General features: G+C 46.2%; 1 protein-coding gene across 1 annotated transcript in view; it reads right to left on the bottom strand.

Annotated features, from left to right (window-relative positions):
• Window positions 1–489: 489 nt before the first annotated feature.
• LOC144147129 (lysosomal protective protein-like) overlaps window positions 490–21,548 on the bottom strand; it is a 67,770-nt gene continuing 46,711 nt past the window's right edge. Inside the window, exons 7-11 of the mRNA XM_077679203.1 lie at window positions 19,941–20,114; window positions 15,755–15,864; window positions 15,179–15,338; window positions 12,716–12,808; window positions 490–653 (exon numbers count right to left, since the gene is read on the bottom strand). Coding sequence (XP_077535329.1) covers window positions 570–653; window positions 12,716–12,808; window positions 15,179–15,338; window positions 15,755–15,864; window positions 19,941–20,114 — 621 coding nt within the window. The 3' untranslated portion in view covers window positions 490–569. The remainder of the gene's footprint in view (window positions 654–12,715; window positions 12,809–15,178; window positions 15,339–15,754; window positions 15,865–19,940; window positions 20,115–21,548) is intronic.

Here is a 21,548-nt window from a genome sequence, read left to right as displayed (position 1 = left end):
ATAAAAAGTTTCACCACAAGAATATCATCATCATTGAAGCCACATAGAGGATCTCACATTCCGAGGTTCTAAAAAAGTTTGCTTTTTCGGGCCTCATGTATTTCTTCCAGAGGAAGTACGTCGACGAAGTATTCCTCCTCCTCCTTGTTGGTCACCTTTGAGTGTTGTTTTCATTGGTGAACAAACAAAAACAAAGTCTGATGTACTCTTTACTAAGTGTAATTATATTGTGTACGTCAAGTATCTTGTACAAATGTTAGTTTGTCTTCAGGAGGTATCGTATAACAATGTTCCACGGCCTGTTGATGATTCGTTAAATCGTTCAAAGAGGCATTGCCGGCATACCACGCAAGGCTAGGTCCACCCGTCAATAAACATCATCATCACCACCACCACCACCACCATGATTCGTTGTTATGCGGCTATTAGTACTGATGATAATTTGATTTTAATGGCGGAAATCCGGCAATGGGCAAACAGCACCAAGAATAATGCCACTATTGGTAATTTATTCAATTCCTAAACTGTAAGCAAGTAAAAATACGTCAGGTTGGGTAGTTCATAGTCTGCTAAAGTGGCTTATTGGCCATAAACCGTGAAATCATGTGCAGGGCTTGGGCAGGCTTGTCGTGCGGAACCATGTGTCCGGAACCCTGTAAAAGTCACAGAAAACAAAATAACCAAGTAAACACTTTGCTTATATAAGGAATCAGACATAATGCAACAGAGCGCAATAGTGTGTAGTCGTTACTTGGCAGCATACCAGATCATTACTTTTCGATTTTTCACCATATTTCGGCCCTTCCTGTTCTATTGAAACACAATATCGTAAGTATTCGAATCTCCAACGTGCATAAAAAAGAATCTTCGCCCAAAAGTTCGCACTAGGCAAATGTACTTTCGGCAACAAAAATCTCTCAAGGAATTGAAATTACAATTTGAAAAATGTTTTGACAATGACAGTACATGTATGAAGCTCACATAAACATAGACAATATTCCTAGCTACGCATGGTTTAGCAGGTTTTTAATAAACAAATGAGCGTATATTACTTGTTTGAAACTTTTGATGCAAAACACTCAAATATCTAAGGCCACCCGTGTTTTTTTTTTCAAAATACGCCTTGAATTGTGTACCGAAGTAACACAACCAATGCAATCCGCCGTGGCAGCTCAGCGGCTAAGGCGTTGTGCTGCTGAGCCCAAGGACGCGGGTTGGATTCCCAGCCGCGGCTGCCGCTTTTCTGATGCAGACGACAAGAGAAAACGCCGGCGTGTTGCATATTTCCGTGCAGGTAAGATATCGAGTGGTTAGAATTAATTTGGAGACCTCTATTACGGCCCGCCTCATCGCCTGCGTAGCGTCAGCGGCTTAATCATAATTAAAGAGCGGAACTTTAGGCGAAATGCCTATTTTTTTTCTTGAGTCTGTACAAGCATGAACTAAGAGAAGGGGAGCATGTTAAGAAATAGTTTATTAAGCCTACAGTGCCTATTTTGACTATATGGGTTTTTGAGGCCTATTTTGTTTCTAGGGGCCTATATGGGTTTTTTAGCGCTTAAAAATGACGTTTTTGTGCTACATATGCATTTTTCAGTTTGTCGAGTCGATGTTCTGCAAGGACTGTTCTCGCTTCAGCTGCGCACAGCGATATATTTGTCGCACCCCGTTTGCACGAAAAATTCGCAAGCCGTGCCAAACAAGCCGAGAAACGCAACCGTGCACGAGCTACTGTCACCTCGACCTCGCCACGTCGGCCGAGCCACCAGAGGCCCTTACGCAGCGACACCGCAGCCAACCTCACCGACGTCACTCCTTTACACACGATCTGTTTTGTTCTATGTCCTTCTGACGCGCTCTGTCTGCGTACCAACGGCGAACACTCTTGTGGCAAGAGCTACAATGGCCGTATTCCAGTCGTTACGCTGTGGCTGGTGGCCGCCCCGTGAGCTGAGCGGTTCCCTACCTGGCAGCGGTTCGTAGCGAACCTGCGGCGGCTATAGGGAACCTAGCGATTCCCTAGCCGCCGGAGCTGGCAGCGCCGCTCGCCGCGCCAGAAAAAATAAAAGAATAAAAAATAAATCAAGCAAAACAGAAATAAAAAGAATAAATGAAAAAGACCGAACAAATTAAAGTAGAAAAAAACCAAACAAAAAAAACCCCTCTTTCTAAAAGGGGCGGATCGTCGGATTCGTCGTCTTAGATATGGAAAGTGAGTCGGATAGACTGAAAGAAGCCAGGCTTTGTCGTCGGAACGAAACCAAGAGGAGGCAGCTAGCCGAGGAGACAGAGGAAGAACGAGCCTTACGCCTCGAGAAGCGTCGTAACCGTACAGAGAACCAAGTTAAACAATAACATTAACCGTACCTCTCCCTAGGCACACCCAGACATAACTCAGTTAAGCAACAGCCAATTTTTTACCATGTGTCCTTTCCATTGCAAGCGCAAAAAAACGAAAAGTGAAGAAAATGGACGCGACACAGCCGCGCATATGCCACTCAAGGTCAAAGACGCCTCCTAGGGGAAAAGCACGTGCAAATCTGATACACCAGAGTTTGAAGGTGACGCCACGAACACATGCACGTCATCCGCCGATGTCGGGAACATAGCCGGACGGCAAGGTGCTGCACGTGTAGGACGAAAAAGAAACGAGAAACAGAGCTTATAGGAATAAGGATATTAGCTGAATTAGCGTCTCGACTGGGGCCAGTTGGTTCATTCTGATCTTAAACAACAGCGCAAAAGACAAGGACTAAGAAAGAAGCACAGACAAGCGCTGACAAACAACTGAGCGTAATTTATTGCTGCTCGCTTATAAATACGCTTGTCACATAAAAATACACAAAAAACAGAAGATTTACACAACCATAATAAAACGTAATCACGTCTTGTCATATCTACAACCACACGTTTACCCATTAAGGTAATTTATCTCTTTTTGCGTTAAAGCCACCGACGGCTTGCTGACACATTTTTCTTTCTTCACCGCAATCTTGAACGCTTCGTGAATCTCCCTTCGTGTCTGTATCTCTGTACCGCTTCAAAATGGCGCAGTCATCCAGAAAGGGCACACAGCCGCATGATGTGAAATGAAGAGCGAGGTTGCTTCCCGTGCGTGTTTTCATCGAGTTGGCGTGTTCACGAAGCCGGTCATTCACGCATCTTCCAGTTTGCCCGATGTACGATCTACCGCAACGAAGGGGAATGTCGTAAACGACTTCTTTGGTGCACTCCGTGAAGCGAGTGGCATGATTAGTGGTGCACGTTCTTCGATCTTCATTATGTGACTCAGCATTCACTTTACCACACAAGTTACCCAACTTGTTTTTTGCTGAGAAGACCACATTCACGCCCGCCCGGTTTCCTACTTTCTTGAGGCGATGCGATACGCCATGAATATACGGTATAACTGCGACCTTCTTGACTAGCTCCGGCTCTTTCTGCCTACGAGTCCTTCGTCCAGTAAACTCGGCTAGGAGCCTTTCCGCTACCGCCGTCAGACAATGGTTCGGAAAACCTGCCGCCCCCAACCGCCTCACTTGGGTATAAAAACTTGTTGGAGCCTGGTGGGTGCACGAACGAATCAGGGCGCTTCTTAGTGCAGTCATGGCGATACCCCTCTTCACCAATTTCGAATGCGCCGACGAAAATGGGAGCAAACGTTTTTGGGAACGCGGTTCGTACCTCCAGCACACGTGGTCTTCTGCGAACAGGAGACTCTGATCCGGAAACCTGAGGCGTCCTCCTTCAGGGAGTTCCTTCGTGAGGGTAAACACATCCAAGACCGAAGCAAATATCCCATATATGCGTTCCACCTGTGCCGCCCGGTCGTCACCCTGTTTGTACACCACCAAAAAATCATCCACGAAGCGGAACACCTTCACGACGTCTGATTCCTTGAGGGCCTCATCCAGTCTTCGATCAAAGCGGGCCAACAAGAGGTTGCTGAGTGCGGGTGCCAGGCATGAACCGATGCACACCCCATCCTTCTGGATGAATACTTCATTATCGAACTTCACTATGGTGGACTGTAGGTTAAATGACAACATGCTGACGAAGTCATCCGCACTAATGCGAACAGAATTCTGGAACCCAATGGTTCCGCCCTCGTCAATTCCATCCTTGACCGCATCGAGAAGCAGCGTTTGTGGCATCGAATAATAAAGATCCTTCACGTCCACCGAGAAGGCGCTTAGACCTTCCTGGTTTTCCTGGTCGAAAAATTCGGATACCGCCAGCGCTCTTTTTACAAGAAAGGGGTCCACGATTGGGATGAGGGACAAGCCTTTTTGCAGGTACCTTCCCATTACGTTTTGCCACAACCGCTTTTCAGAAACAATCACCCGAAGAGGACAGCCGTCTTTGTGGGTCTTCGCCGAAAAGAATGCGCACAAGCTGAGTTCACTTGCCGACTTGACTGACTTTGTTAGGCTGTCCAGTCCCAAACTTTCACAAAGGTAGATTGCCTTCCTTTTTAGCTTCTCTGGCTTCCTTCTCTCCTCCTTTCGGAAATTTTCTTCCATCGCTTCGCGGGTTTTGCGTTTATACTCTTCAGCTGGCATCACCGCAAAGCCTCCTTCCTTGTCTGACATCAGTAGTCTCAAGTCCGCCCTCCTCAGTGACTCCACCACCGGTCGGGTGCGTATAGTAGACCCTCCCTGCAAGGACTGAGGAAGGCCATCAACCCCCTCAAGGACGCATCTGCTGAAGTCTTCAGAGCTAGCTTTCGCAGCTACCCTTCTGACAAGCGACAGGAGTTCAGGCTTGTCCAGTTTTGGCTGAGTGCAGAACTTCGGACCTAACTGCAACACTTTTTCTACTTCTCTTGGCACTACAGGGTTCCCAGTGTGATGAATGGCCTGACCTGAAGTTCTAGATTTTCTCCGCTTAGGCAGGAAGGCAATCATCTTACCCCAGATAAACTCCGAGATCTGTGCCGCAGTCTTGAGCTCTGCCTGGAACCGCTGGTGGCCTTTGCTGGGTGGTCCTTCTTGGTGGCACCTCGTGCGAAGACTGTCCTTGCACAGCTGGATCTGCCTCCAGGCTTCAGACCTCAAGGCGCGGCAGACGCTCAGGTTCAGCCTACTGGACGGCGGAAGTGGTCCGACGAGATACAACGCCTCCGGAGGGACGTAGTCTTGAGTGATAGCAAAGGTATACAGCCTGGCACGGCATGTTGCCACTATTAATAAGCTTACACAAAAAGAGGGATTTAGGAAGAAGGACGAAAAAACAGCGCCCCTTTGGCATGAAATGAACTGAATTAGCGTCTCGACTGGGGCCAGTTGGTTCATTCTGATCTTAAACAACAGCGCAAAAGACAAGGACTAAGAAAGAAGCCAGACAAGCGCTGACAAACAACTGAGCGTAATTTATTGCTGCTCGCTTATAAATACGCTTGTCACACATAAAAATACACAAAAAACAGAAGATTTACACAACCATAAGAAAACGTAATCACGTCTTGTCATATCTACAACCACACGCTTACCCATTAAGGTAATTTATCTTTTTGTGCGTTAAAGCCACCGACGGCTTGCTGACACATTTTTCTTTCTTCACCGCAATCTTGAACGCTTCGTGAATCTCCCTTCGTGTCTGTATCTCTGTACCGCTTCAAAATGGCGCAGTCATCCAGAAAGGGCACACAGCCGCATGATGTGCAATGAAGAGCGAGGTTGCTCCCCGTGCGTGTTTTCATCGAGTTGGCGTGTTCACGCAGCCGGTCATTCACGCATCTTCCAGTTTGCCCGATGTACGATCTACCGCAACGAAGGGGAATGTCGTAAACGACTTCTTTGGTGCACTCCGTGAAGCGAGTGGCATGATTAGTGGTGCACGTTCTTCGATCTTCATTATGTGACTCAGCATTCACTTTGCCACACAAGTGACCCAACTTGTTTTTTGCTGAGAAGACCATATTCACGCCCGCCCGGTTTGCTCCTTTCTTGAGGCGATGCGATACGCCATGAATATACGGTATAACTGCGACCTTCTTCTTGACTAGCTCCGGCTCTTTCTGCCTACGAGTCCTTCGTCCAGTAAACTCGGCTAGGAGCCTTTCCGCTACCGCCGTCAGACAATGGTTCGGAAAACCTGCCGCCCCCAACCGCCTCACTTGGGTATAAGAACTTGTTGGAGGAGCCTGGTGGGGGCACGAACGAACGGAGAAAATCTAGAACTTCAGGTCAGGCCATTCATCACATTGGGAACCCTGTAGTGCCAAGAGAAGTAGAAAAAGTGTTGCAGTTAGGTCCGAAGTTCTGCACTCAGCCAAAACTGGACAAGCCTGAACTCCTGTCGCTTGTCAGAAGGGTAGCTGCGAAAGCTAGCTCTGTAGATTTCAGCAGATGCGTCCTTGAGGGGGTTGATGGCCTTCCTCAGTCCTTGCAGGGAGGGTCTACTATACTCACCCGACAGGTGGTTGAGTCACTGAGGAGGGCGGACTTGAGACTACTGATGTCAGACAAGGAAGGAGGCTTTGCGGTGATGCCAGCTCAAGAGTATAAACGCAAAACCCGTGAAGCGATGGAAGAAAATTTCCGAAAGGAGGAGAGAAGGAAGCCAGAGAAGCTAAAAAGGAAGGCAATCTACCTTTGTGAAAGTTTGGGACTGGACAGCCTAACAAAGTCAGTCAAGTCGGCAAGTGAACTCAGCTTGTGCGCATTCTTTTCGGCGAAGACCCACAAAGACGGCTGTCCTCTTCGGGTGATTGTTTCTGAAAAGCGGTCGTGGCAAAACGTAATCGGAATGTACCTGCAAAAAGGCTTGTCCCTCATCCCAATCGTGGACCCCTTTCTTGTAAAAAGAGCGCTGGCGGTATCCGAATTTTTCGACCAGGAAAACCAGGGAGGTCTAAGCGCCTTCTCGGTGGACGTGAAGGATATTTATTATTCGATGCCACAAACGCAGCTTCTCGATGCGGTCAAGGATGGAATTGACGAGGGCGGAACCACTGGGTTCCAAAATTCTGCTGGCATCAGTGCGGATGACTTCGTCAGCATGTTGTCATTGTACCTACAGTCCACGATAGTAAAGTTCGATAATGAAGTATTCATCCAGAAGGATGGGGTGTGCATCGGTTCATGCCTGGCACCCGCACTCAGCAACCTCTTGTTGGCCCGCTTTGATCGAAGACTGGATGAGGCCCTCAAGGAATCAGACGTCGTGAAGGTGTTCCGCTTCGTGAATGATTTTTTGGTGGTGTAGAAACAGGGTGACGACCGGGCGGCACAGGTGGAACGGATATATGGGATATTTGCTTCGGTCTTGGATGTGTTTACCCTCACGAAGGAACTCCCTGAAGGAGGACGCCTCAGGTTTCTGGATCAGAGTCTCCTGTTCGCAGAAGACCACGTGTGCTGGTGGTACGAACCGCGTTCCAAAAAAAGTTTGCTCCCATTTTCGTCGGCGCATTCGAAATTGGTGAAGAGAGGTATCGCCATGACTGCACTAAGAAGCGCCCTGATTCGTTCGTGCCCCCACCAGGCTCCAACAAGTTCTTATACCCAAGTGAGGCGGTTGGGGGCGGCAGGTTTTCCGAACCATTGTCTGACGGCGGTAGCGGAAAGGCTCCTAGCCGAGTTTACTGGACGAAGGACTTGTAGGCAGAAAGAGCCGGAGCTAGTCAAGAAGAAGGTCGCAGTTATACCGTATATTCATGGCGTATCGCATCGCCTCAAGAAAGTAGAAAACCGGGCGGGCGTGAATGTGGTCTTCTCAGCAAAAAACAAGTTGGGTAACTTGTGTGGCTACGTGAATGCTGAGTCACATAATGAAGATCGAAGAACGTGCACCACTAATCATGCCACTCGCTTCACGGAGTGCACCAAAGAAGTCGTTTACGACATTCCCCTTCGTTGCGGTAGATCGTACATCGGGCAAACTGGAAGATGCGTGAATGACCGGCTGCGTGAACACGCCAACTCGATGAAAACACGCACGGGAAGCAACCTCGCTTTTCATTGCACATCATGCGGCTGTGTGCCCTTTCTGGATGACTGCGCCATTTTGAAGCGGTACAGAGATACAGACACGAGGGAGATTCACGAAGCGTTCAAGATTGCGGTGAAGAAAGAAAAATGTGTCAGCAAGCCGTCGGTGGCTTTAACGCAAAAAGAGATAAATTACCTTAATGGGTAAACGTGTGGTTGTAGATATGACAAGACGTGATTACGTTTTCTTATGGTTGTGTAAATCTTCTGTTTTTTGTGTATTTTTATGTGTGACAAGCGTATTTATAAGCGAGCAGCAATAAATTACGCTCAGTTGTTTGTCAGCGCTTGTCTGTGCTTCTTTCTTATTCCTTGTCTTTTGCGCTGTTGTTTAAGATAAGGATATTAGCACTTCTGAACTATTCTAGTCGTGACAGCCGTCATTCGCCGTGCCGGGTAACCTCCAACGGCATTTGGAAACTTAGCTATGAGGGAATTAGTTGCAAAGCTTGTTGCGCGCTGTCTAACATTGAAAATCGCGATATAGTGCAGAGCTCCTAAACTGTGTTATTCCCGCAGCTTCCCTAGTCATCTGCTTCTGCAGAACAGAACAGCTGAGTAATTCGTACGGAATTATTGCACTTCCGTCTATATCTATGGGATTCACCGGTGTTGTGAAGAGTTGAGGAGGTCGTTCTGCTCTGTCAACGAATAAATAACTGGAGTTAAGATATTTCTTCGGTCGGCAATTGTGCCTTCAAGTAGCAGTTACTGATTGTGCCTGTTCTACCAGAGCCCGTTGTTACCCATTAAAAAACTCGGCTAAGGCGAAAAACGACAAGGCAAAAAACGACTACAAAACGACTACACTAATGGATTGCTTAAGAGGTTTAACAAGCCATAGTACACAGACGATGAGAATAATATTGACCACCTGAGGAGCTTTACCTTGTGCCGGAATTTCGAATACACGGGCGCTTTTGCCTTTCGCCTATATCAGAAAAGCGGCCGTGGCGGCCAGAAATCGAACCAGCGTCTTTCGGCTCAGCAGCACAGTACTACAAATACACTCACCGTTGGTACTAACAGTATTGTAGAGGACAAACGCTTCGCAGACGAAATTATTTAGACCACGCTACACTTGCACGTGACCTGGCACATTACTGTGCTTATTTTACACTATTAGCAGAGAGCACTTCTGGCGCTGAGAGCTTTGGCGCAACTCTGATTAAGAATTCTTCACTTATTTCGAAGGTCCAGGACAGATCCGCCACCATCCCCAATCGACCGTTTGCTGACAGGGCCATTTCTGTCCACCAATCTGTCATCATGTCGGACATTCCATTGTTCAAAAAAAAAAAAAAAAACTGCCGAAAGTTCCCAGCACCAAACATTCTTATATTGCAGATGAAATCAGGTGATGGAGCGTACCGAAGTACAAGCACGCTCCCCCAACTTGAGTGAATGTGCAGTGTTGTTTCTTCGCTTAAAATTATCGACCGAAATAAGGCACTCATTTCAAGCCGCCAATCATTAACGTGGGTTTTGCTTGTCATCGATTTGCAGCTTTTTTTGTTGTCGAATTACCCTGCCTTTTACACGCACAGATATGTTTAAAAAAGCAACTCGTGTGTGGCTAAGTTTCACGAAGAAAATAACATTACTTTCCCACAGCTCAAGGGTCGTCCGCTGTTTTAACTGCAAGTAAGAGATTTGTCGTAAAATATGCTGCTGAAGTAAATAGGAATCCAGCCTATATGTGCCTAAACGACAGTATTTGGTGCCCATAAGTTTGCGCCTTAAACCTTATTTTTCGTTCCTATAAAGTTGCTGTCTCTGCTCACAATCAGTCATAACAACGAATACATCTAGGCTAACGGAAGCAGCGCTGCGTTCAAGACTTCAGCGATCGCCACTTTTTGCCAAAGCTCTGACTGGGTCCACCAATCGGACAGTATTGTACCAGGTGAAGTGCCTTGACGTAATTTGGGTCTGGTTAAAGTAAGCACATTATTCTCGCTCTTTTGTCAGCACTACGGCGCTCGTGGAAAACAAAAAACCATTGGGGTGTATCTGTGTACCGACGTGGAGGAAAGGTGGACGGTATTCGCAAAGAACCAAGAAAATGGAGGGAAACTTCACGAAGCGAAAGACAGTACAGGTGGGGAACGGCGTATTAGGTCATTGCGGACACGTGGCTGAAGGAGCGGCCTCATACAGAGTTAGCACTGGGAAGCGTGAAGAGATACGTTTTCGTCAAGGTGAACTAAAAGCACGAACGCGCTTTCCCGTAGTCGTGGTAGTGGCAGCATTTCTTGTATGCTGCATAATTGCGCAGTTAACGGCAATGGCGGCCCCGAATCGTTTGCCAGTTTTAACAGCGGGGCGTTTAAGCTGGAGCTTGGTCCGTTGGCATTAGTAAAAATAAAAACAAAACAAGGAAAATACCAAGGGGGGCGTGAGGTTACCCCTCGTATTGAGACAGTGCCGTACGCAGCGTTTCATTTGACCGAGTGGGACGCCTCCTACCCGCCAAAACGAAAGGGCGAACATAAAACCAGAAAGGAAAATAGCAAAAAACCAAAGCACGAAATCAGTGTATAACTTTCCGATTATTTTCATTTTCTAGCCAAATAAAGTGAGAAATCGCTGATGGTAGTAATGAGAGCTTAAACGAATCCGAATATGGCCTGTTCGTCGCCTGCGACACACCAAAAATATGGTATTCATTTATTTATAAACAGGCAGATTTAGTTGCCTGCACCGTCACCCGCCCTCCCTCTTTCTCCACCAAGCGTGGAAAATAAGCCCGGGGGGGGGGGGGCGCTTCTGCCTACGCCGGTGGTATGAAACGATGGTTAGAAATATCAGTGTAAAGCTAGGGGAGAAGATGTTTTGTTTAGGACATGGGTTGATCTGCTACAAACGATGTTCTGTTCTACAAACGATTTCTGCAATTGGGGAAGTTCCTGTGGTGTTCGGGAAATTTCGTGAAGTTCGGGAAATTCCAGCCTTTCCTATGAAAACTGTGCAGTAAACTAAGATGCGGATTGAAGTGAGCCGCTCACCGCACTGGTCACGGTTTGCTGGTTGTGTCCCATTTACGAAGTGTTCGTACATAGCAGCATGTCTGTGCTCTATTCGTAGCAGGATTTCAATGAACCTACTGCGATGTCATTTCACTGTGCGCTGACAGAGATTCATTCGAAACATTTCGTCATCACCATCATTAGCCTGTTTGTGTCCAGTGCTGGACGAAGGCCCCTCCCAAATATCTCCAGGCACGTCTATCGTGCGCTAGCCGAGTCCACTCTTTACTCGCGAATATTCCCAGTCCATCCCTACATTCAGTGTTTGTCTGTCCACTTCACTGACGGTTCATTGTCAGCCACTCCGCTAACGTGAGTGTACACCTGTTGTCCTTCATATGCATGACGTGTCCTGTTAAAGTCCACTTCTTTCGCTTAATTTGAAGTAAAATGTCGTCCACATGAGTTCGTTCCCTAAACTACTCTGCTGTTTCCTTATGTCTGAGTGTGAGCCCTAGCATTCTTCCTTCCATGGCCTGTTGGGCCGATCAGTTTTCTCTTGTGCTTAGTCTCTGCCTTTTAAGTTATTGCCGGAAGAACGCATTGGTTTTTTAAGAGCTTCTTTCGTGACAGAAGAAGCTTGCGGTTCAGATATTAATGCAGCCAGCCTTTTAGGCATTCTGAGATATTGGCCTGTTGATACAGAGGAAGCTTACGGCCTGTTGACGGAGGCAGATTACTGATCAGATACCAAATGCAGCCGACCCTATACTTATTCTGCATTGCGGCCCGTTGATACCTAACTCGGCCCTCCCTGCGTAGTTTTCTAACTTCGAGAACAAATCATAACGCAAGAGGTGCTCTCCGGAACAGGATCTGGCAGCCCTGGTGTGGTATCTTGCAAAAAGGAAGGCCAAGTGAGTGGTCATTTGGAAGTCATGAACGCTTCCTTTATGCATTCGAAACGTGTAATCAGTGTCAATGTAATAGTTATGCGTAAAAAGCGGCTTAAGAGGAAAAACAAAGACTGACATATGCATGTGGGGAGTATGCCAGTGATCGCCTCACGAGTTTTGTATCAGACGGGACAAGTGATCCCTTAGGGTAGGTGTCTAAGCGACTGAGTAAATATATCATTCGTGTCACGTCAGCAACCCTCGGCGAGATTCCTTATAATTTTTAATATAGAAAGCTTGTCGTGGCAAACCGCGGTCGGTATTTTGCTGCCAATTGTGAGCGTCACTTTGTTGCGCGCAAAGAATTGAAGGCCACAAATGCAGCACAATTGCTTTAAATCTAAAAATTAAATTAACATTAAAATATTATCTGTTTTAATTAGGTACAATTTTAATTTTACTTTAATTTCATTTATTAATTAAAATTTATAAAGACAAATAAACGAAAAATATAGACAGAATTAAAAAGGAAGTTGAAACAAATTAAAATGAAATAAAATTAATTTTTTAATAGCCTTTGAAAATTACTATTTTAAATTATTACAACCTCTTTTCTTGTAAGCATTATTGAATATAAATACTAAATTGAAATGAAATAGTAATAATATTACTCTAAATAATTTTTGCCACATCAGATGAATAAAGTTTAAAATAAATTAAAGCTCCGCATTCTTGTTTAAAAAAATTCACCACATTTTGTCGTTTTTAACAAATATCTCAAACACACACAAACACATATACGGACGCTGGTTTTTAAGGGCACAGTAATATGAGGCAAACAAAGGTAGGCACTTACCCGAATAGTAGCGTAGGTTAAGTTTCCTGCAAAGCTCTGGTAAAAGCCAGCCAGTTGTTTTTTATGGAACCATTCTTTATATTCGGTCGTGTTCTGCAAAAAATACAAGCATTTTATTCATCCCATGCAACCGTAGCAGCACTTGCTGTTGAAATTCCTCGAGGCAGTTTTTCTCAGCATGGACTTCGGGCTAGGTTGGGATTCTGTAGGGCAAAATATACAGATAAATCCCCAGAGTAGCTTAAAAGGGCCCTGAAAAGCGTTTTGAGCACAGTAAATGAAGACGCGCAGTCGTTAGGTTGTGGGGTCCACGTCATCTGTGCCAAGTATAATATTTTACGTGCAGCAGAAAGGTCACAATTTTGTTGAAGAGCGTCGCCCCTTTCCCACCTTTTCCTCGGTGTTTTTGGACGCCGCCAATTAAACGCATGTACGTCATCAAATCTCTACTGTGCGCCACGAAGCGGAGGCCATGCTATTCGACGGCGTTCTCCTCGCATGTCCGGCGAAGAGAAACGTCGTCTGCTCAGCGTCGGTGGGCTTCGTCGGCACCTTTCTTTACTCTATTACCACGCTTCTCTTTGCAAGACATGGATGCAGCTTGTCAAAACACGACTGCACCCTGCTTTAGTGCGCCGCTGGTTCGCTCTGTGCCTCCCTAGGAAACCCGTTCATCGCGACTGGTAAAGCGGTCGGAATCGTCGCTTTTCGTGCACAGGTTCACTGCCGCTTTCGTATGTGTTTTTGACATGTCGCTGGTAGGAATTACTGCGATGCCACACAACAACGTTCCTCACCGGCGGGGCGGTATGTGAGAGGGCGCTTTTCGGAAGAACAGTGCGCGCGCTGCTTGAAAGAGAACTAGCCACATACGATCCTCCCTGTGCGTCTGATAAATCATTTCTAACCGGTGCATTCAGTGAGCAATTCTGCACCTATTTAAACTGTCTTTTTGGCGTTCGCCAATAGAAACCACCGTACCGTGCAGTAAGCGGGGCGACAAAAATGTTGGTGACGTCACCTATGAAAAGCGGAGCATCATGGAAGGGCACGCTCGCGCGCTGTCAACAGCGAGAAGAATGGTTAAAAAGGACGAAACGTGCCGCGGCGACAATGCGTGGTTTTTATTTAGAATTTATCAAGTAATACTCATCGCTTGAAGGAAATTCTGGACGAGGCGATTACGAATGCATTGCTTTATTTAGTTAACTGCACATCCACGTATCGGCGGATAGTATTTCAGTGCCCCTAAGACCGCTTCCTATTAGGAATGAGAAAGGCGACCAGCGCGCCAAAGCTACGCTGCGCTCCCCTACTGCGGCGTGTTCCATTCAGCGCCAAAAGAAAAGCGCTGAATTGACTGTCAAAATGGGTATACTTTACTCTTACGTTATCTAGGACGAGGTTGTATTCAGCAGCTTTCATACGCTTCTGTTATAATGCAAAGGGGGAACGAAAAAAAGAGTTTGTGGTCTTTATACCTCGACCACCAAAGCAGTGCTGTTTAAGGTCGGGTCATATAAAACAATGTTTTTAGGGGTTGCGCGCGTAAATCGGCTAATATTAGGTTCGGAGTACCTTAGGATCGCACAATGTCAATCCGAGTCCGTGCGCATAGCATTTACAATCGCAAAAAATCACACAGGCACCGGCAGTATTCGAGCCTGTGTCTGGTAGACCAGACAAAGTTAGTGTCAGTCGTCTTACCCATTGGGCTAAGCCGTTTGACCCGAGAGTCAAACGGCTTACTTTCTCGCCTGTAACGGTGCGGAGTACCTTAGGACCTCCCAATGTCCGCCCGCGTTCATCCGTGCACACACCACCATCAAGCGAAAATCAAGCGAAATTCGATTTGGGCCGTGAGTTGCAGTTTCATTTTGGGAATAATCAAGGTGCAACTAACGGCTCAAACCGAATGACGGTCAGGGCGCAATTCGGATGTCACTCGTGGCGCAACTTGGATGTCATTTCCAATCCCCGTACTCCGCTCCCTCGCCATCATCAACGGAGTGGAGATTCTGCCAGTTTTTTTATTTCTTGAGTGGGAAAATCACTTAAGGGAGGCTCAGCCCGCAGCTGATGTAGCAATAACACAAAAGAAGCGACAGAAACTATGGAAGGGCCGGTACCTATTTTATGTTATACAATACGCCTTGTTGTTCACTTGACGGGTTACTTCAGCGAGCTTTTAGCTTGAGCATTGAAATACATTTCTTTCAATGCTCACAATTTTGGCAGGGTAAATAACTCTTGGCATCTATTGGTTTAATGCAGACTGAATATTCATAATCGATTGAAAGATGCTATGGTGTGCCTATTTCTGATTTAATTTTCAGTGCCACCAAAACGTTTAAATTCCAGGCCATAGCTCTTGGATGTTTCAAACTTTTTACACAAGAAAATTCTTCGCTTGCACAATCGCAATCCCCAGTTTGATGCGTTGCCCAATTATGAATCGCTCACCTTGTAGCCGAGGTTGTTCACAAACCATTGGTCTCCTATGAAGTTGCAGACCATGTCTACGTCACCGTTGTATATGAGGCTTCTCAGGCGACCCGAATCTACGAGCTCCTTGACCGCAGGCGTCATATCATAATATTGGCGGTGATATTGAAGGATGTAACTTGAAAATAAATAAAAGCAGCGGGAGCAGGAAAACGTATGCCACATCTCCTTATGGTGTCACGAATAGAATGAAAAACGTATCTTTGTGGTGCACAGAAGTAAGCGTTTAAACTTCCAGCCCTTCGCAGGAGATGTACTGTTTTCATAACGTAATACTCAATAAAAGTTGTGCAAACCCTGGTGATGAAAGAAACTTTTCATCTTTACCTAAAGCGAAGCGAAATTTATGTTATGGGCTAAAATATTTGTTTCTCTATTTCAAGATTTATTATTGAGGCAATATTTGTCCGCTATAATGGCACACTTGTTATGCTGCATTTTCCTGTCATGCCACGCGCCCATCATCACTGGCCAAAAATTAAAGCAAGTGTGAAAACATGAACACACGCCCTTCGCGGGCCCTCCTGTACCAACCTTGATGACGTCCAGTTCAGGGGAGAACTTTCGACGTGCAAAGCAGCTTTTACGTCAGGTCGATTCATGTAAGCAGCCACGTCATTTAGGTCAATACAGTCTGAAGCGAGCTGAAAAAGGTAAGAATTTTCTTGCCAGAATCAAGACTTGGAGCAAATAAAAGCTTCAGGCGAAATCAATGAAACGGTTTTTGTTCTTCGTTCTAAGGTTTGCGAGGTTTAACCTTCGAAGCTTACGGGTTGCACAAATCTCGTCCAAGTCACCCGTAACAATAAATCTCAAAAGACACTCCCGTGTTTTTTGCGCCATGCATACCCTCTTACGATGGTTCAAGAAACATCGAAGTTAAGCAGCTCAGCAGAGGTAGCAATTCTTAACGCGACCCTGCAACACTCTTTGTGCAGTGCAAGTACAGTTGCGCGACGTTTAGAGTACACTGCCAGGAATAACTGAGCCAAACATTACACGTGCACGTGAATTGGTAAGCGCACAAATCGCTGGGAAAGACGCGGAAAAACCAACCGCGCTCCCTTCAATTTCCCTCATTATGCACCCCTGGCATGGCTTAAACGAGGTCATTTAGGCCATGGCTGTCCTATTAGCTGTCGCGGATCGACTTCGCGGCTTATATCTCGCATTTCCTGTGACGATCCGCCGTCGTCGGCGCTGTGTACCAACCTCTTCTATGCCTGAACGTGTACGCATAATTTTGGTGTTTATTTTGTGTTTTGAGTGCGCGCGGAGTTTGAGTGACGGACTCAATACTCCCCTTTCAACGAGACCACTCGACAGCAAACATTTATTGCGTCAAAAAAACCCCTACCAGCCTGAGCGCGCGCTTGCGAGCAGGCAGCCATGTCTCCTCTTTTGTGGCACCAGACCGGAAATAGACCCCTCCACGTTGCGGAGAAAAGGAAAAAAAACCCCGCCATGTCGTATCGAAGGCCGCCGAAGAGAATGACGCGAGCCGCCCCGGGAGAGAGCGCGCAGCTTTCGTGCCGTTGTCCGCGGTCGAGTTGAGAGGGAACAGTTGTGCGCGATTTCTCATCCCGCGTCGTTTAGGTGGTAGTGAACGGATTTTCATAATTCTTGCGGGAGGAGATTGCTGGGGCAATAGACTTTACCCCAAAATACATACCGAGTAGTCGATCGCAAGTGTTGCAGGGTCCCTTCAAGGATATTTTATTTTTTAAAAGCGATCTCTTATGTTGAGGCAAAAAGAAAATCCGGCAGCCCCATGAGCGCAGAAAATTCCTCCCGGCGGTATATCTGCGGCGGTATATCTGCTATATAGCGGCGGTATATCTGCTCATTTTGCAGCAAATGTCGCTGAAAGACGTTAGTTTTTTGCCGCCCCTTGCATGTAGATGACTCTCTTCCCTCAGCCGCTCACCGACAATGCTCTTGCACTCCCGTCTCGCTTCTCCTCGCACGGGGCACCTTGAGCAATTTTAGTGACGGGGTAGATAGCAGTTAGACGTAAGGAGGGGAGATTGGATGGCTTTATAGATTATGTTGCTGCACTCTCGCATCTACCGACACGGGTAAGTTGCAACGGCGCTTTGGAAGGAACGTAATAGACTGGTAGACCCGGCCGCACGTGACAGCTTCGCTGGTTAACCCCCTGCATGGAGTACGTGGGCGCGACATCTTTGACGCTGACGTTGAAACACGAGCAGCGTAATGGCAGTCTGCGCGAAATGTATATATTAGGCGGCCCTTTTACAGATTGGTTTCATTGGTGACAAGCACTTTGGATGTCAGGGGAAACCGTTTCAGCCACCCCTTCATAATAAGGGAAGCCAGCCGCGCTCCCCCTAGTCACAGCGGAGAGTCAGTTAGCGTTGGAAGTTCAGTCATAAAACGTAGGGTATGATGCTGGTGAACCTTGTCGTTTCGCAGTACCATTGATGGGAACAAGACAAGAGGTCGACATTTTAATGCTTAGCATCCTTCGGCGAGTATCTACACAGCCACGACCGTGTGACAACCTGCGTTCGCAAAAAAAGCAGAATTGGAAGTAACTTATTTGATCGTTAAATGGAGAGGATTGGTAGAGCATATTTTTGAAAAACCCAAAACTATGAAAAATGACTTGTTTTCAGAACAATGATCTAACGAAATCAGAAATATGTACTTTATACATCTGCTGCTGTTTCATTTGTCTGTGGAGAAGTAGCAGGAGGAGATGTATGAGGTGCATATTTTTGGTTTCGTGAGATCGCCGTTTTGAAAAAAAAAACCACTGGAGGCAGCAAACATTGACGCGTTTTTCAGCATTAGCGATAGAGTCGCGGCTGTTATGATCAAGCTAAACAAGCGATACAGGTTAAAGATAGTACAGGCCTCTGCGCCAACAACCAGCTATGATGACAAAGCTTCCACGAGGACGTCGAATGAGCAATGAAGGAGGCAACAACGCAGTTGATGATTGTGATGGGAGAATTTAACGCAAAGTTCGGTAGAAGCAAATGTGAGAAAGGTCAGCGGGAAACTTCATAATAGACAATCCCAACAGTCGAGGAGGATTTGCAGAGAGAACTAACCTGAGGTTAATGAACACTTTCCTCTGCAAACGAAAGAATAGGAAATGAACATGGAAAAGTCCCGATGGTACAACCTAAAACGAAATTGACTGCATCCTAAGTGACAACCCCGGTATCGTGCAAGACGTAGAGATTGTAAGATTCGGCGCAGCGATCACAGGATGGTTAGATGCAAGCTAAGCCTGAATCTCAAAAGAGAAAGAACGAAACCCGTGAAAACTAAGAAACCCCGCACGCAGCCAGTCGAACCAACATCGCGGGAGTTTACTCTTCAAACAACTTCGCGCTACTGAACGAGCAGAATTACGTGAAGGTAGGCAGCCTAAATGACAGCCTGACATCAGCACTCATTAAATCAGACGCAGTGGTAGGGGTAACAGCATGTAGAGAACTACCGGGAAAAGTAACAGAGAAAACGAAGGAGCTAATTGCCAAGCGTAAGAACATGAACATAAAAGTGTCATGTGCGGCGAATTGGATTGAATTAGCCGAGCTTTCGAAACTAATTAATACAAGTAAATGAAACGAACGACGTTCGTGCATATCACATGGCAGTGATCGAGGAAACGCTGCAAATAGGGGTAAGCTTGAAAGCAACTAAGAGAAAGCTAGCCATCGGCAAAGACAGGATATACGCACACAGAGATGAGGAGGGTAACATTATCCACAACTTGGAGGAGATAATAAAGGTAGCATAACGATTCTACACCAGGCTGTATGCCAGCGACGTTAGACCAGGGAAAACTACTGAGAGTACAAGCTCAGCTTGCGATGTAGTAATGGTAACTATCAAGAAGACTAAAGACTAAACAAGAAACCTAAGCAGGAAACTAAACACGACGAAGCCCTCAAAATAGTGTTCGTAATCCGAATAAATTGCGAAAGCGCACCAGCCCTGCACAACGCCTTGCATTTGCCGAAAAATACATAAATGTCGAATTGAAGACATTTAATCGCTATAATGACATGAATATAACACTATTGGCAAAATAAAACCTAGAGACAATAAAATAACCCAACATCTGTGGCTAGGTATAGCCAAATATTGCACTAAAGAACCCACACTCTATAGAAGAGGCATAAGTGTGCTGCGCATTAGGAAACAATTCTCTGAATTTGTGCGGATTATTTGTCCTTTCCGTGCAAAAGGGCACCTCATGTTAAGTGGTTATATTGGCGCTGTCTGTCTAAACAAATGCTTGTCAACATCCTACCGTACATTGAAACAATTACATTAAACGTGACCATACTATTTTTATCCTTTCTGATCCGTCATGACGCTGGTAATAAACAACATGAACAGGAAGGAACGCGTTACTGGCGAAAATGTAATTCCAGGGTCATAAGTCTGAGGCCGCGTTGTAAATGTATGTGGAGGAGTGCGAGCAGCGCCTGAAGACGTTTGTTTCTCTTCTCCAGTGTTACAGAGGGGCCAGGTACGAATGCTGTAATAGATTCGCAATGTTCTTTCCTTGGTATTGTAGCGGCAAAAGCACGGATTCCTTGTTACTACGCAGCATAATTTGCGGTGTTTGAATTCGCACAAGTCCTCGATGTCACTGAACTTGTAACATGTAAAGATATGAATTCCGTTGTGTTTTATTATTACAAAGGTGAACAACACATCTTGCGCAACTTACCTGTTTGGAGTACGATCGGTTGCGAACAGCGGCATAAAGATGCCTGTGATAAGGCGACGTACGACTCATTATTCTCGCAGTTGTTTCGAGTAACATGTTGTCCATCCTGCACTCGTCATAAATGTTGTAATGATTCAGAGGAAGTGAAGCCATCTTCTCATAAACTTTCTCCACCTGTTGCAATAAAACAGAAGAATTATGTTGGAGTGTTTGCTTTACAATGGTTACATCGAAAAGAAATTTAAGATAGTTCAGTAAAGTTATTGCCGGCAGGCAAGTCTGCAGTTGACATTCTTTTCAGCATCGCGTTTGAAACACAACCGCTGAAGTATTTATTGTGTTGTGAAAATATGTAATGTCTTTGAATTTGGAGCCTAATAAACGCTTAGGCTCCAAAATCAGTTATTCAGTTTTTAAGCGAAGTGCGGATCGGCAGCATTTTTGCAGGTATTTTTTTGACCTGGACGTTACTCTGAAAAAAAAAATAGCGGCGGTATATCTGCTCACTTTGCAGAAAATGTCGTTGAAAGACGATAGTCTTTTGCCGCCCCTTGCATGTAGATGGCTCTCTTCCCTCAGCCGCTTACGCACAATGCTCTTGCACTCCCGTCTCGCTTTACCTCGCACGGGGCACCTTGAGAAATTTTAGTGACGGTATTGGCGACACCGCTTACCCCGAGCCCCCCACATAAGCTGTAACCTACCATGGTGATGTGTTTTTAAGGTGAAGGGTAGGGTAGAAACCTCAAACAGTGGCCGTCGGAGCCCAGGTCAGGCTCTGGCGGATGGGCTGCCTGCCTGCTTATCAGGCAGGGAGCTCCGGGACCTCTCAAGCTATCAGAGTAAGGTTTCAGAAGAAAGTACCCCGGTCTCCCTGCTTTTATACTATGCTATATGGTATCTTTAAACCCCCCCATCCGTGATATGTCCCTGAAAAGAGGTCCCAAAGAAGTATCTTTTCCCCCATTGTCATCTTTAACATTTCCTGAACCGAATCATTACTCTCGATTTCTTGTCATGGAGTCCCTCAGTCCATCCCACCCTTCCCGCCAGTAACCCACTCATGACAGGCTGTAGACGTTCGAGTCACGCCCCGGGGGTTAAAAAGAAGGTCCCCTTCTCCCCGTGTAGTCGGAGTGGCGCTGGGTACCACCCTGAAGCGTCAGATACACTTCTAGTAAATATAAATAGCCCAGAAAGTGAAGAACACAGTCGCCCAGATAGCCGAATTGGTAAGGCATTCGACATGTAATCGAAAGGCGCGGGTTCGGTTCCCACTCTGGGCTCGTGTTTTTCTTTCTTTCTTTCTTCTGTATAATTAAAAAAAATGTTCTCTTAATTAACTGTAGTGAAAAAGAAAAGAGCCTAACCACACCCCTATGCCTCCTTTGGCGTTGTAGACTGCAGACCTATCTTTCTGTATTTCCTCAACGAGCCCCTCATTGCCTTACTATATTATTCTGCGAAAGCCTAGCGAGGGTCTCGGTTCCGGCAGCCTTGATGCCTAGGTAGCATAAGAGGGCTTCCCGCCAGTAACCCGCTCATGACAGGCTGTAGACGTTCGAGTCACGCCCCGGGGGTTGAAAAGAAGGTCCCCTTCTCCCCGTG

This window comes from Haemaphysalis longicornis, unplaced genomic scaffold (genome assembly GCF_048455015.1).
Source record: "Haemaphysalis longicornis isolate Haplotype H1 unplaced genomic scaffold, Haemaphysalis longicornis Haplotype H1 scaffold_7, whole genome shotgun sequence".
Lineage (NCBI taxonomy): Eukaryota > Metazoa > Arthropoda > Arachnida > Ixodida > Ixodidae > Haemaphysalis > Haemaphysalis longicornis.
Note: the sequence above shows the minus strand (reverse complement) of the source record. Positions and strands in the feature narration are given on the sequence as shown.